Source organism: Phragmites australis, chromosome 2 (genome assembly GCF_958298935.1).
Source record: "Phragmites australis chromosome 2, lpPhrAust1.1, whole genome shotgun sequence".
Lineage (NCBI taxonomy): Eukaryota > Viridiplantae > Streptophyta > Magnoliopsida > Poales > Poaceae > Phragmites > Phragmites australis.
The window spans coordinates 26,635,433-26,651,841 of record NC_084922.1 but is presented as its reverse complement, the minus strand read 5'-3'; the positions used below and the strand labels follow the sequence as shown (position 1 = coordinate 26,651,841).

The 16,409-nt window shown below is 40.4% G+C and overlaps 1 protein-coding gene and 1 pseudogene across 1 annotated transcript; one reads left to right on the top strand and one right to left on the bottom strand.

The window, feature by feature from the left end:
• Window positions 1-301: 301 nt before the first annotated feature.
• LOC133905975 (serine/threonine-protein kinase AFC3-like) lies at window positions 302-5,076 on the bottom strand. The gene is made up of 12 exons (XM_062347795.1): window positions 4,902-5,076; window positions 4,735-4,825; window positions 4,269-4,295; window positions 4,024-4,177; window positions 3,893-3,941; window positions 3,489-3,603; window positions 3,272-3,363; window positions 3,024-3,171; window positions 2,422-2,486; window positions 2,249-2,346; window positions 1,549-1,654; window positions 302-762 (listed from the first exon to the last, which is right to left on the bottom strand). Exons 1-12 carry the CDS (start codon window positions 4,974-4,976, stop codon window positions 625-627), a joined length of 1,158 nt encoding a protein of 385 aa, XP_062203779.1. The 5' UTR covers window positions 4,977-5,076; the 3' UTR covers window positions 302-624.
• Window positions 5,077-9,579: 4,503 nt separating this feature from the next.
• Window positions 9,580-12,085, top strand: LOC133909965 (uncharacterized; annotated as a pseudogene).
• The last annotated feature ends 4,324 nt before the right edge of the window (window positions 12,086-16,409 follow it).

Genomic DNA, 16,409 nt, shown 5'->3' with positions numbered 1-16,409 from the left:
TGGCGTGGTCTCTCGTACATGTTGTGTTTCTGGCAAGACGGCTGTTCTCCAAGCAACCTATGTAAATTGCAGGCACGTTGTTCAGCACAACTGCCTCCTCTGCCATTGAAGACCACAAGGCACAGGCACAACCAGAGCCAAGCAACCAGGCCCTTCCAACAGCTGCAAAGGTTGCAGAAGTTTCAAGAGAAGATGCAGATATCTTTCCGCACCCTTCAACATGGAATATGAATGCAACAAGTCACAACCATATGGCGTCCGTGCTGAACTTTCAACAACACGTCAAGCGATACAAGGCAGATACAGTCAAGTGGATGGCCTCTATGCTTGTTGTAATCACTGTGGCGTGATCACAACATGAGGATTGGGATGCAACTCGCAGGACATCCCAACTAACAATGTACATGCGCCAACTGGTACACTAAGCTCCCTAGAACAAATGCTAATGTACAGAATACATTGGTACATTGGGCGACTGAAGCATCAGCTTTATCACAAGCCTTATTGCTCAGCTTACAGAAATTTATGGTACAGATTAGCAAAAGGCCTTCTGTTTCATATTGACTGCTTCTCGAGACCTTAGCGTACATATTAGAAGGGGCAGTGTCCAGCCTGTTCAAACAGTCATGTTGGATTTCTGAAGAATGGATGGTCTAGGGCTTCTTGGGCAGTAAGGCGCTCTGATGGCTCAAATCTTAAAAGACCATGTAGCAAGTCCGCCAGCGCTGCCCTTGAATGGTCAGCATTCCTTGATACCAAGTCCTGAAGTTCCAGTCCATAATATTCCATATTTGTAAGTCGAACCCTCATCATATTTTCACAGCATTTCACACACACTAGTTTGTGTCTTGACATTATCTTAGATGAAATGCACAAGTCATTCGCAATTTTAATTAGTTAGCGCAAAATATTCCGTTTTACTGAATTTGAAACAGAAAAAACAACCTGCACTTATTTTTGTCCTCTACATGCAAACCAAACTAAGTCGTGCACTAAGAATTAGAGAACTTATTTAAGTGCTCTGCAAAAGCTTCAACTATACCCTTGTTTTAGACATTTGAAAATTTACCCTTTTATACTTGACTTGGTTGCAGATTGTCATCAAGTCTATTTTCTTATAAGTTGTTATTAATCTCTTCATAAGTGTCAGCGCTTCTGTCCTAGTCAGATACATAACAAGTTAAGTCAAATTTGTCACTTCAGAAAAAACCTTCATATCTGCTAAGGCTTTCATGAAGGATGGAATTTCTTTCCATATGCATTAGCATATTAGTGTCCTCCAAACGAAATTTTAACACTTACATGTTTTATTATATGTCCAAAATAATTTACTAGAAGAAATAGCAAACAGCTATACCTAATAAATACTGCAAATTACGACTGTAAACCCTAACTTCAACCTTAACTAAACCCCCAGTCAACCTTCAAATTAGAAATAAGATAATGAGGCCAAGGACAAGAAAAAGTACATTAAAATTTTAGAATCAGAAACATAATTAGTTGACAAATAACCATGGCCGAAAAATGCACAATTGAGAGAACCAAAACCTTTAGTCGATCAAGTTTTCTCACTGCTCTGATACTTTCTCTTGAAATAGCACCTTCCGGCCAATTTAGACGTGTCCCTCTCCTAAAATATTTCTGAGCTGAAGAACTGCACATTCCAGGTGACATATCTCAGTACAATGAATGAACATAAAAAAAAGTATGTAGAAAACATAGATCACAAGCTAACTCCCGATGACATCATAGGCCCCAATATCCCTAAAGCTTTATAAGAGGATATGGAAGAAATTTCAACCTTTTTAGTAGTGAAGCAGCATTAGCAAAAGAGACATAACATACAAGCAATATATATCATATGCAGTACACGCATGCAAAATTTACCTAATGAAAGCCAAGGAAGCAATACAAAAGGCACACAAGCTAGTACTACTAGTGAGCATTAAACAACTAACAAAAGAGGATGAATTTGACATGACTTAAGTATAACTGATACTCTGTTATTGATGAAGTACCGATTAGAACAAGTAAAAGATACAGCTCTGCAGGCAGAACCAAACGTGCCACTTTCTTAAAAGGCTTGAGAAAAGTTGTATTTGATAAAATATAGAAGAACAAATAATAAAACGCAAAATAATAAGCAAATACAGAGACTTTGCTTCCCAAAATCCGAATTGAACATATATTCATTTACTTCAACTGTGTGGAAGAGAAAATGAACAAACTAAGAGTGAGAAAAACACACCTGGCTTTTCGTATCATGTGCTCTGGTAGTGGTCCCAAAACCCTCTCCATCATTGCTAAGTGCTCCAGGTTCTCATGTGTCTGAAACAATGCTTCCCCCTAAAAGGCTAATGGTTAGGAAAACATCTACTAGACTAGTGTTGGAATAAACATAATTGTGAGAAGCGATCTAACTGAGCATAGTTCAACAAGAATACAGCCAATACTCCAAATATCACATGGGAAACTCCAGCCTAGGCCTGCAATAGAAATACTCAACAACATCAGATTCAGAACTAAAGATCTATATAAGAACTAAAGAACCTAACCATCATGACAGTTGGTCTAACCATTAATGAAATACAATAAAGATCAATTTTTGTTCAGCACATAAGCATAGAGGTCAGTCCAATCAATTTCATTAACATAGTAACAAAACTTGAGCATTGTGCAGGTTTCAGGCTCATATGTATACAGGACGATTTCCACATAAGAAAAATAAACTTTCCAAATTAGGCACATAAGCACTAACCAAATACAGTCATTTTCCACAAAACCTATGGTCTCATTAGGGCCACAACCATAAACCATAGAATTAAATATGTATTCAGAAAACATTGCACTTGGAAGTTGAGTCACTTGGAAGTAAATAAGAGTATGAACGCGGATGAACCAAGACTTTGGTTGCTAAGATATTGAACTTCATGTGTTAGGCACAGAAATCTTCACTTTCAGTTATAGCTTATACCTCAAACAAGATAAAAATGAAATCAAACCTTTAAGAATAACCGGTTTACCTAAGATAATTTCAGGTGCCCTGTAATGCCTCGTAGAAACAATCGAGTTATGTTCTTGATTATCAAAGGCGGTACTACCAAAATCTATCAGCTTTATGGCACTGGACTTTGGCAAGAACTTGAAATGCATCTCATCTTGTGAACTCTTCTGTACAACCCCAAGCAATCATTCAAGAAAAACTGCTAATATTTTATGCCTAGTTGCAAAACATAATATGATAACTATAAAACTGGCTAAAATTAGATACCTTGGAACTTGGAACTTTCATATACTCAGAAGACACAAGAAGTATGTTTTCTGGCTTCAGATCAGTGTGAATAAGGCGTAACTCATGCATATCTATTTTGAAAGAGAAAGAACAAAAAGATGGTCAAGCCTGCCCCTTTGCAGCAAGAGAAGAATGAAACTGCAGCTGCCAAATTTGCTAGGAATTGATATGCAGAATCAAGCAATAACTAACACACATGCTACAGATTCCAACAGTTGCCGTCCAAACTCCCGCACAAGTTCCACAGGGAAAGGTTGGTATCTATTTCTCTTTAGAAAATCATACAAGCTTGGCCCAAGCTTCTCAAAAACCTGACAAAACCATTGATACCCATTGAATAAAGAACATCTTTAACTTGTCACCAGATCAGGGAACCTTCATGAGTAAAAAACAGCAAAGGTTTTGCAGTTATGAAAATCTAACTACAAGTAAATTATTATAATTTGTACAGCTGGATCTTACATTCTATACAAAGGGTCTTGGGTGCACTAATTAGATAAATATTATCAACAAACAAGTCATAGACAGGAATGCAAGGCATTGTGCATATTTGTAACTGATTTGAAGAACTAGCATAAGTGAATGGAAGCTGGTACTTACAATGCATATATGATTGCGATAGTCAAACCATCTTTGAATTTGGACACAGCTGGCCAATGAAGAGTAATCATCAAGTGAGAAACATAAAAAGCAATACATTATGTATTAGAAAGTGTTTTTTAGACACTCACAGTGATCTGTATCCCTCATTTTCCGCAAGGCGGTTAAGCACATCTATTTCAATCATAGCAGCATCTCGGTACTTGCGGATGCTCCGAACAACTTTTATGGCAACATATTCGCGTGTTTCACGATCCCAGCATTCCAAAACACGCCCAAAAGTACCTATGAAAAACCCAACTTGTAGTGCTCCTCATTAGAATAATAGCGAAGATACCCAGCACAAGAGAAGACGATGATTGCAGAAAACCCGAACCTTCTCCCATTTTGCTTAAGATTTTATCTGCATGGTGAAAAAGGAGACTGTCAACAAACAGTCATACAAAACTAAAATAGATACCAAACCCCACAACAGTTAAAGTGTCAGCTCAACCTAACTCCAAGAAATACTGGGAACTAAGCAAAATGCATGCACACATCAAGTTTACTACTACAAATACAAAAATGGAAGATCAGAATGGGAATACTGCTTCATTCGCCCCCTTCATCTAACAGAAATAATCACGTTACACATGGGATCTAGCAGTTCAAATTGTTTCCGCGATTGTGGGAGAAGAAATTTGGATTCATGATAGGACAACAGAAAAGCTAAAAGTAGACTCAGACCAATCGAAAAGCATATTAAACCAAATTAACAAACACACGTCGCCACTGATCACAAAGTATTACAGACAACTAAATGCTATCATCAGCGTACGAGCTCAACGGAGTCGGGTGCTCACATCGTCGGGTCAAGTTCTCGCCGAGATCGAACACGTAGTGGCCGTCGCGGTCGTCCTCTCTCCACGGCGGCGACGCGCCGCCCCTCGGTACCTGCGTCCACAGCGCGGCCAAATCCACATCAGCACAACCCCAAATCCGCGACTACCCAAGAGCAAAGCGGCCCTACCACTTCCCGCTCCGGTGGCGGCGCGGCGGCGCCGTCATACGCTTGGCGCGTGCGCTTCCGCGACCGCGATTCCATGGCTCTAGATCCGATTGGGAGGAGAGAGAGGGAAACCCTAAGGGGAGAAGCGAGGCCAGGGTGGTGCGGGTGGGGGGCGGGGAAGCGTGCCGGGCTGGGCCCAGATGGAAGTCAGCGGGACTGCGGGAGGCAGGATGTGCCGGCGGTGGACGGGTCAGGGCTCGAGCTGTTTCTATTTTGAGGGCCGTCAGGGCTAAAGCTGGCTTTGGGCTCAGGCCCAAGCCAACTGTTATCACGTATTCCGGTCATATATATATATATATATACACACACATGTCGTTTAAGGTAAGATATGATTTTTAATGTATAATTTTAATCACTGTTTTTGTTAGTCCAAATTTAAAATTTTTGATCAAATATTTTGTCACGTCCCGAAATCCGTAATTGCGTGTTTAATATTAAACATGTGTCATTTGAGTCATATTCGAATTTGGATCGCTTTCAATCGTCTGATTGGAATTTGAGCTGCAGTTATGTGATTAGATGCCCCTAAGGAATTAAATCGTGATATAAAATTTTTTGGGATTTTTAGAGCACAATAGCACTCAATTTGGATTAACGAAGTGAGCGAAAAGAAAATTGAAGAGAGAATTGAATTAGAAGCAAAATTGAACTTTTTCTCTAACTTGTGAAGCTCACATGAAGGAAATATCTCTCTCACTCAAAAGGGGGCAGCCCACCCTCTCTCTCCTCCCTCACTCCCCACATGCTCCTCTCTCTCTTTCCAACCGGCCACACCACAGAGGAGCCCCCACTCTCACTCTCCCACCTCTCTCTCTAGCTCTCCCTTTTCCCCTTGGTTCCCGCCACTACAAGCGAAGCCGAGGTGCGTATGTGGTACCCACGCGACCACACGCTCGAGAGCTACCCATCCGTCCAATTCGTTTTCGTTTTCCCGAAGGATTCGAGCCGGTTTTGATCATTTTAGGTGTTCTAGGCTGAAACACTTGGAGCACCAGAGTTCTTCTTCGTCCTGAGCGTTTCGCTTCTTCCCGAAGGTCGCAAAGCGGGGCAAAAGTATCCTTGGTGAGTCTCCTAGGCTTCCCATGGCATGAACTTGCATTTGGACGGTCAGTTTGGATTTTGGATCGCTTTTTGAGAAATCAAGCGTTCTTGAGGTTTAGAAGAAAAGAGAGGATTTTAGATGAGATTTGATTTAGGGATTGAGTTGCTAGGTGGTTAAGTGAGTTCTAGACTCTCTAAACTCTCCCAAATGTATCCCCTTTTGGGTTGGAGAAGATCGCAAATCGATTTGGCAAAATTTTGCCCTAAATAGGGGAAGTTCTGGAAAGTCCATCTCCGGACAATTTTTCGGAGGTTCCGCAGTGCGGATAGTCCGAAAAAAATGCGGAGGTTCCGCATAAAAGTGCGGAGGGTCCGCAGTTACTATTCATCAAGCGTGTAGAGGCTTGTAAAATTCATAATTAATTCATCCGAACTCCAAACAACATGAGACCAGTTGCGTTAGCTTCGTATGAGTATGAACTACGTGTTAAAAGTGTTGGAACTCAATAAAATACTTTTAACAATTGATGAGTTAATTAAATGTGTTTCTGCTTGTTTAAATCACCGATAATCAATATCATCTCCGAAAATTGTGAAACCACTTAGACAATTCATGTTTTGCGCATCTTATGACATGTATTGTTGTATTTCATCTATACTCATGGCATTGCACGCGTTATTCTTTTTAGAGAACGCCAATCCGACGATCCTGACGAGCGAGGGCGGTCCGGAGGCACCCCACCTTTCTGAGCCAGTGCATCAAGGCAAGTAACTAACATATTTCACCCATGTCAAATTTGGAAGTCTCAATTGATGAATATGTTTATGTATGTATGCATATGTCGGGTACCCTTGGGTAGAACCTATGCTGAGTGCATCTTTCTACCTTGGTCAATTGTTGAAGTAATTTCCTTGTAGCTTAGAGATGGTGTTATGTCTAGGTACGAGTACGATATACATGCTTAGCAATGCTTAGGTCTTTCGGTAGAATTTGAACGACGGTGTTTTCCGTTGTTCGCGAGTATAGGGATTACTATTGAACGACGGTGTTTTCCGTCTGCCTCGGAGGAAAGTCCTGGGGGCAGGTCAGGAGAGGAAACCCGAGCACTATAGACCGTTTGCATTGTTTAAGGCCGTCTGTCGGTACCGTTGGCTTTAGCACTTACCTTACTCACCATATGCCGATCTAATGGTAAGACGAGCCGAATACTTTCGCAACTGTGGCTTTGTGGGCGTGAACATCGACGGTGTGAGCAGGTGGGTTTGTAAGCGGTACTAGTTTGCTCCGGGAGTAGTTCTAGTATCGCCGCGCCGAGCGATGCATATCCCACACGGTTGGGGCTGGTTGGGAAAGGTTGTCACGAGTACCCCCTTGTGTGCACTTTGGCTGGTGGTACAAGCTGAATGGTCCTCGTGTCGTGTGGGTCCAGGAGTATCCCCCTGCAGGGTGTATAAACAGTTTGAACTGCCGCGCTCTCGGTCATGAGCATGCTATTGTTTCATCCGTATCGGTCGTAGAGGTTTGTTGTGGATTTGTGGTTCGGGTTTGTGGTGGTGGTATGGACATGGTGGCTATGTGGGAGTTGTCAGAGTTGATACTTGTTATATTTTTGATACACATGTTGATTACATTTACTTATGTTCAGTTGGTGGTGCAGGGTAGTTTCATATATGTTGGTTAAGTTAGTTGCACACACATATGTCTAGGTTACTTACCGCTTTAATTCACTTAACCGCATGTTTAATCCTTGCTACTAGCTAATGCATGATTCTTGGAGTCGAGCTATGTATATGTGCTCTATATTGTGTAAGACTTGCGAGTGCCTTCGTACTCAAGGTGCTACCCTTAAGTTGATGCAGGTTCACAGGTCGGTGAGGAAGAGGCGGTGTTCAGCTACTTTGTGCCTGCCGATCAGGGTGGCGGGCAGGAGTAGCACACTCTACTCTGAACTCAGTGTTTTGGTATAGAGCCTAAGGGCATGTGGCTCCATATCATTTTGTTGTATAGTTTTCTTCCGCTGCGTAGTGGTTATTTCCTTTTGATGTAAATTGTGAAAACAACTGCATGTTTAAAGACTTGTAATATAATATTTAATTACTCGCTCTTTCTTAAGCTTTGTTGTGATGCTATATGTTGATAAGGCATGTGTTCCGATTCTGGACACAAAACACGTGCCGGGACTACCGAGCGGTATTCTGATTAATCGTTGAAGTCGTGATTAAGTAAATGATCGATTTAATGATTAATTAGAATACGGTTTGGACGGTTCCTCACATATTTTAAAAACAACATATATTTATAACCGGATAGAGTATATGATACTGTTTGTCTTTTTGGTAAAATTATCGAAATACCCCCCTCTAGATGACTATAGGCGTGTGTTTGGTTCAATGGATATGCAGGGATGGGAGATGGCCGTCCCATATTTGCTAGTGTTTAGTTTGAGGGCGAGTAAGGATGGGATGGCCACCAACACCGAATATGCCATAAGATTCAGGGCAGACGGAGCCGGAAAAAATTGGCGAACCGCGTGGCCCCCGTCCCTCCGCGCTCCTCGTGAGCCCGACGGCCCGTTGCAGTCACCTTCTTTTTCTAGAACAAAGGCGTCGCACACAGTTCCTCACCTCTCCCACAGTTCCTCACCTCCTGTTCCTTTCTCCCAGAACAGAGGCGGAGCACACAGGTGGGCGCCAGGGGAACCAGGAGGTGGCGACCGGCGACCTTCTCCCTTATCCATCCAGGCGGCTCCTCCCTCCTCCCTCCGTCACCTGTACCCTCCTCCACCCTCGGCCCTCCTTTGTCCTCGACCACGTGCATCTGGGGGAGCGAAGCCGGCAGCTAAAACTGCTTCGGGTGGAGACGAAGCCAGAGGCGCAGAACGACCTCGTCCCCGCGTCCTCCTCCCTCTTCATCTTCGGCTCACCCCACCACGCTTCACAACCTCAGCAGATCGGCTTGTGCCCAAGGTATGAAACCCTATCTCGATTGGATGGTAAAATCAGGGCCTAGGTCAGTTTTAGGACTTCGTGATTTGGCATGCTAGATAGCAGGCCTTGGCAGATTAGGGGGCCATGAATATTTTTGCATTGTACTCAAGAGTTTGGTGGCTTCCTGTGATCCGTGATGTTGTGTGGAAGGGCGAAGTGCTACCGGTGTTTATGCGCCTAACGAAAATACCAATATTTGCGTCCAAATTTCCTCTTGTATGTTAGTATACTCTTTTCAGACCATAGAGACCAATGATTTTTTCTATCCACTGTCATTCTTATAACGATTTATGTCCATTGTGCATTGTCTTCTGCCCAAATTGGTTGTAGAGTGTGGTAAATTTTAGGTGACTATAGACTAATTGATGCATAAACATGGATGGGTTACTTCCTGATTTGTTAAGATTACTTGTAGGGTATAGATTAAAAATCTAATTTTATTGTAATCTATATGTAAATCTTTTTTTCCTGCATCCTGTATGGGTTACCTCATCATAAATTGGTGCTGAAACGCATCCTACTATAATGGATTTTTTTCTCGGTTCGTACAACATAAACTCATGTGTAGCCTAATTGATGTGAACATATGTGATTTGTCTGTGCATTGTAGATGGATAAGAGGACCAAGCTTTTAATTTATGGTGCTGCAGCACATATGTTGATGTCGATGATGGCCATAGTTATTGAGTCTAGAAAAGGAAAAAGGGGTGCAAGGAGAGAACCTATTACCTATGGGCCAATAGAAGAAAGAGATAGGATCAGAATTGAGTACTTGAACACAAAAATATAGAGGAATGATACAACTTGTGTAAATATGCTTAGACTTAGTAGAGGATGTTTCTTCTGGTATTGTACACTTTTTAGGGATCGTGGGTTGCTTCAAGATACTATTCATGTGTGTGTTGAGCAGTAGGTAGCAATGTTTTTAAATACAGTGGGACATAACCTTAGAAATACGTTAGTTGGCACTAATTTTGGTAGATCCGGTGAAACAGTTAGCCATTATTTCAATAAAGTACTTCATGTTGTTGGTGAGCTACGAGATGAACTTATTAGACCACCTTCATTGGACACTCCAACCAAAATATCAGGGAATCCAATGTGGGATCCTTATTTTAAGGTGTGAGGTTCAACCCTATTTCATTTTCTAATTTTTTAGTTATATAAGACCGTATGTTCCCTAATCTTTTATGGCTTGTATTGAACATAAAATATGATTGTATTGGAGCTATTGATGGCACGCATGTACGAGCCTCTGTTTCTAAGGATATGGAGCCTTGCTTTCGTGGTAGGAAGTCTCATGCCACTCAAAATATAATGGTAGACGTAGATTTTGATCTTCGGTTCACTTATGTCTTGGCTGGTTGGGAGGGGACAACACATGGCGCTCTAGTATTAAGAGATGCTTTAGAACGTGAAAATGGCCTTCGTGTACCACAAGGTAAGATTTATTTTGTAGCTCAATTTCTGCATGCCATTTGTTGATATGTAGCAATGTGACCCACTTGTCCATCATTTGTTAGGCAAATTCTACCTAGTTGATGCTGGATATGGAGCCAAACCCGGGTTTTTGCCCCCTTTTCGTGTTGTTCGGTACCATTTGAATGAATGGGGGAATAATCCAGTGCAAAATGAGAAGGAATTGTTCAACCTTAGGCACTCGGCTCTTCATGTTACGGTAGAGCGTGCATTTGGGTCACTCAAGAGGAGGTTCAAAATTCTTGATGCTGCCACTCCATTCTTCCCATTTCGAACTCAAGTAGACATTGTTGTAACTTGTTGCATTGTTCATAACTGGGTTATACAAGATGGGGGTGATGAGCTAATCATACAAGAATCTAATTGGCCAAGTCATAACCATGCTACATCGTCAACTGGGCAAGCAAGTGAACATGCATTTATGGTTAATTTTAGGCAGGGAATTGCAGATCAAATGTGGGAAGACCGTCAAAACCACTATGGAAACTAATATGTAGTTCTACTATGTCTCTGTAGCTTGCTGAAATGTATTTGTATGGACAAGTGGATTGCTGAAATGTATTTGTATGAACAAATTGATTGATGAATTTCATTTGTGTCTTGCTGAAATGTATTTGTCAATAAATTTTATGCTGCAATTTCTTTTAATATATGGTAGGAAATGGAGTCTGAGGGACAACAAGAGTACATTGGGGAACTGGCTTCAAGAAAGTTCATCTCAATATGCGTGCTAGGGCTGTGAATAATCATTTTAAGACTAGGCTTAGTGGAGAGCAGATTAAAAATCATTTGAGAACAAGGCAGCGAAATTATGTAAAGATAAACAGGCTTAGAAAATTGAGTGCTACTGGTTGGGGTGAAAATAATTTTATTATTACTCTTGACCATGAGCACTATACAGACTATGTCAAGGTATCCTTACAACAAATTTTCTTTTGTGCATCAACTACTTTGTTTTCTAGTGATGCTATACTGAAACATGTTACAATCTTTGCTGTACTCTATTCTTTGTGCAAATGGGTCTTTTCATATTAATAATGTGTCTACATGTTTTGTCTACTAATTGGTCTTATCATTTCTAGGATCATAAATCTGGTGCTGAGTACTTGAACAAACCTCTTGAGCACTATGATAACATGGTTACCATCTTTGGGAACACCATGGCTACAGGACGGTATGCAAAGGGGTGAAATGAGGCTCTAGGTACCGAAGATGTTGAAACTGAAAATGAAGAGGGTGATAGAAATGGTGTTCCTACCACTCCTGAAGATAATGGGGCATCCTCATCTGCCAGCAAGCCCAAAAGAGCCAAGATAGTTGATGGTGAAGAGGACGGACTGATTGCTGCATTCAAATCTGTTGGTGACAAGCTTGCCAATGCTATAGTGAAGGCCGGTACCGCGGATAAGGATGTACCTGAAGATTTATTTGACAACTTGAATAGCCTTCCAAGTTTCAATGAGACACACATATCTTTCTACTATGCTTATCTGGTTGCCAACCCTCACATGGCTAGAGCTTTCAACAAGCTGCCATTCAACCACAAGTTAAATTGGGTTGCTATGTTCATTAGTGACAAGTTTCCTGGATGTTAGACATTCTTTGATTATGTGAGGGTTGTCTCCCTACTTTTGGCTTGTACCCATTAAACAATGCACTATGGGTTAATTGCATGCAGACTTGTATGCATACTTTTGACTTGTACCACATAAAACAATACATTGTGGTATAATTATATATGTATAATTATAGACTGCTACTTATGGCATGTGATGTAAAAACCAGTTAGCACTTCAAAGTTGCATAAACCTTTTGATTTTGTTACAGAATTTAGACGTTCTATTTTCCAGTAATTCACCTTAGGAAGCCACATTTCAGGGCGTGAGATACCTGTCTATGTCAATTTCTTTTACATGGTATAGCTGTTACTTTCATACTACTATTATATGTGTTCCTCATTCCATCAATGAGGCAGCACCAAGTTAATCCCAGGCTCCAATGAAGAAATCTGCTTGGCCATCATGAAATCTGCTTCAGTGGCCATAATGAAGGTAACCTCACCAACATTTGAAAGAGGTACTCATATCCAGCTTGTTCATCCTCATCTATCTATCCAAACAAAAAATGAGATCATACCATCCACCATTTATCCATCTAACCAAACAAAAAATTGGCTCATCCCATCCTTCCAACTAAACAAAAAATTAGGATCATCCAATCCCTAAAAACAGGGATGGCCATAACCCATCTCACCTTGCCCTCTAAACCAAACAGACCCTAGAATGACAAGGGAGAGGGTGAGCCAGCCACTCAGAAGCAACCAGCTAGGCGAGCTAGCATCCTCTTCCGTTGCCATACACAAACTTGTAATTGTAGAGAATAAATAATCAAGATTAATGAAGGTAGAGTCCCGAAGACTCCTCTCTACATTGGTGTTCCATTTGTGTGTGTTTGTGTAATGATTGCACGTCTATTGGTCGATTAAGAATCGAACGGTTTCTGGTTTCTTAGGATTCGTTTAGTATGTTGTACGATGGTGAATAAGATCATCCCATCTAAGATAAATAATACTCTTCTAGATATTTAGTTCGAGAACTTAGTCTGAACAAAATCATCCAACTCCATGAAATATTCCTTTATATTCGGAATGGTCCGATCCAAAAAATAGCAGGAAGAGCCCGAGCGGATGAACACTATTCATCTGCTTCTAAATTTTTTCATTATTTTTCTCTATTTGGATAGTAGGGTTGTCTTACTCCAAAAATAACAAAACTATTTTTATAGGTTCTATAATTCATGATGAATCCATTTTAAAAGGATTCACCTCAATATCATTTGTAGATTTTTAAAAAAAATCTCCAAAGAGGGCTACTCCTAGAAATTCTAGTGATTTTTTAAGGCTTTAAAGAAATTCTCAAAAATCTGAAAAAAATCACTAATATCCATCTCATGTGGCGTAATAATTTCTAAAATTATTTCGAACCCTAGGTTATTCGATGAAAAAGTGAGTTCCTTTGCAATGCTCTATTTATATGCATTTTTATTATTTCATGTGATATTCTCTTTTTAATTCAATTTGAATTCAAACGAATTCAAATATGCGCAAATTCATCCAAATATTGCATAATCAAGAGGCAAGTTCATCAAAAGATCATCATAACTAACTCAACTTATCCAATATATCTAATGAAATAAAAAATTGGTTCATCATATTCACTCTAATCCCACGAACTAAATAGAAAACTATTTCATCCCATCCATATCAACTAAAGAAAAAATTAGATCATCTCATCTGAAAATACAAAGATAGTATTGTCTCATCTAACCTCGCCTTCCAAACAAATGCACCCTTAACGTCAACAAACCTTCCCGGCTCCCACCAAAGCAGTTGTTTCTGTGGTGTCAAAACATGATTTTTTTTTCTTCCCTATATTAAATTCATTAATTTTCTGGCATAATGAAAAGATTAGAAAAATGGCAGCAATTGTCTATAAAATTTCTTCTGGTTTATAAAATTGAACATGCATGTTTCGATGCTGTTAGCTGGGGACAAGGGAGACAAGTTGGATTAAGGAACGGGGATAACAGAGATCACTCATTCAGGAATGGCAAATTTGATGGGAACGAGAGAACTTTTTTTGCAAGGGAGAAAACTCTAGTTATCCATGTTGATTGGTCGTTCAATCGACCAATAGACAAATAAAAACATTTTTATCGTGTGTTTTGTGGTCCAAAATTAATATGATGGCACCCATATTCGTTGGCCAATATAAGTGGTGCACATCGTACATGCATATATATACTCCCACCTTATATATGATACATTTTTTACTCTCAGAATATATACTCCCACCTTATCAGGTACAGGGACGGAACTAGCCTTGGGCTAAGTCCCAGGCTAGCCTATTTAAATTTAGATTAAACTTAAAAAAATTACTATTTTTATAGTAAATACAAGAGTAATTTAGACCCATGGTTCAAGCTGAAACCTAACCTGTTATAGCCTAAATCTGCCTCTGATCAGGTATTCAATAATAGTGCTAGGTGTCTGTTGTGGCATACGTGGCCCTGTGCCCTCTTTCAAATGTTGGAGTTCTAAGGTACGATCCATTTCTTTCGTGATTAAATTTCTTTCGAACGAATGAAAACAGTATATGCACATTAAAAAACTATTATACTTCAAAGTCACGTTAGTTTATGATTGCTGCAATTAACATACGGTGCTAGTATATGCTACACGGGAAATCGAAGGACCACGTACTACCACTACTAAAGGGTTATTATTGTCGACTTAAAAAATTATCAGTGATGGTTTTTATTTTAAATCAACACAGATAGTTATAGATTTTTAGTGTCGATAACAAAGAAACAACACTGATATTCGAACTATCGGTGTTGATTTTATTTACGAGCCGACAGTGTTGCTATTTTTTTTTAAAAAGTATAAATAATCATGATTACTCGGAACTGATATATATTGAAAGATCGAAAACAATATGATATAGCACGAAGGATAACTAGCAACAGAGCTATACATCATGCGAATTTGGCAGTATACTGCAAAGAAAAATTTGCTTCAATAGCTACTCTATTCATGTCGATGCATAGAACACCGATTTTTTTTTTGCTTCAGTAGTTAACCACACCCAGAGAATTGGACATTTGTTGCTGCTGCCATTGGTTACCCAATCCCCAATTTGTTGCTCCTGAAGTCACCAAAACCGAACAAGGCCAACAGCCTCTGATTATGACACAATCAATAACTAAACGAGCTTAGTCCTTATAGGAACGCTTTCATGACACATCCATGCACAGGAGAGAAAGGAACTAGGAATAAAAATTCCATCTTTTTGCGCAAAAATCAGAAGCTAAAGAGATAAGTTTCAGATAGATGCCTCTAGATCTGAAGCTTGTGTTGACGCACCTACTGTCTACTGCTACTAGTTTAATCGCACGAGGATAAGGAGACAACTAAGGGTCTATTTGTTTCAACTTTGGATTGTGACTTTCAGTTTTAGATCGTGACTTTTAGTTTTTACAATCCGAAGCTGAAATAAACAGACAGCTTTTGGTTATAGCTTTTTAAAATCTGCTGGTTGGATTGTGGGAATCTGAGAAACTGATTTTTCTCAGCTTTTGATAGATTGTGAAAGTCTATTTTACTAAACTGTCCATCAAAGTTTTTTAGAATCTACAATCTAAAAGCTTTTCACAATCCAGCTTTTCACAATCCAGCTTTTCACAATCCAGCTTCTATAAATTACTTTTCAGAATCTCCAGTTGAAACAAACAGGCCCTAAACCAACCTCTGCTCGTAGCTCCTGCGCGGCGTGCCGTAACAGCTGAGACGCGGGCCGATGTGGTGCAGGTCGGCGCGCAGATCCGTGGAGCCTAGAAGAGCCGCGCGAGCCTGCGCCTATGCTGGAGGGGCAGCGCACGGATCTAGGGTTGCATGCTTTGAGGACGCGAATCTTGTTGTCGAGGAGGCGGGAAGCCCGAACGATGTCTTCTGTGGATATGGAGCGATTCGGCCTGAGGAGAGAGGAGATGAGAGGAGAGTTTGAGAGACGGAGGAGACAAAGGGGATCGCAGTGAGAGAGGATGAGAGAGGGGCGTATGGCGCAAAGGAGACAGGAGAGCTGGAGAGGCTTGCGATTAAAAGCTTATTGAAGTTAAATTTTGGATCTAAATTTATATCAGTGCCGGTCCAGATTTATAAACCGACACTGAAATATCAGTGTCGTTGGTAACTAGAACTGTCACTGATAATGAGTATTAGTGACGGTTTAACCTGGTTCAACCGTTGATCGAGTTCAAAATATTACGAACCGACACTGATACTTCATTAGTGCCGGTTTATACCTAACCGATATTAATGTGGCGATACGGATGATCTATTCTATTATAATGTATATGAAGAAAAAAGTTGTCGCTTTTAATACATCGAAACAAAGGAAAAAG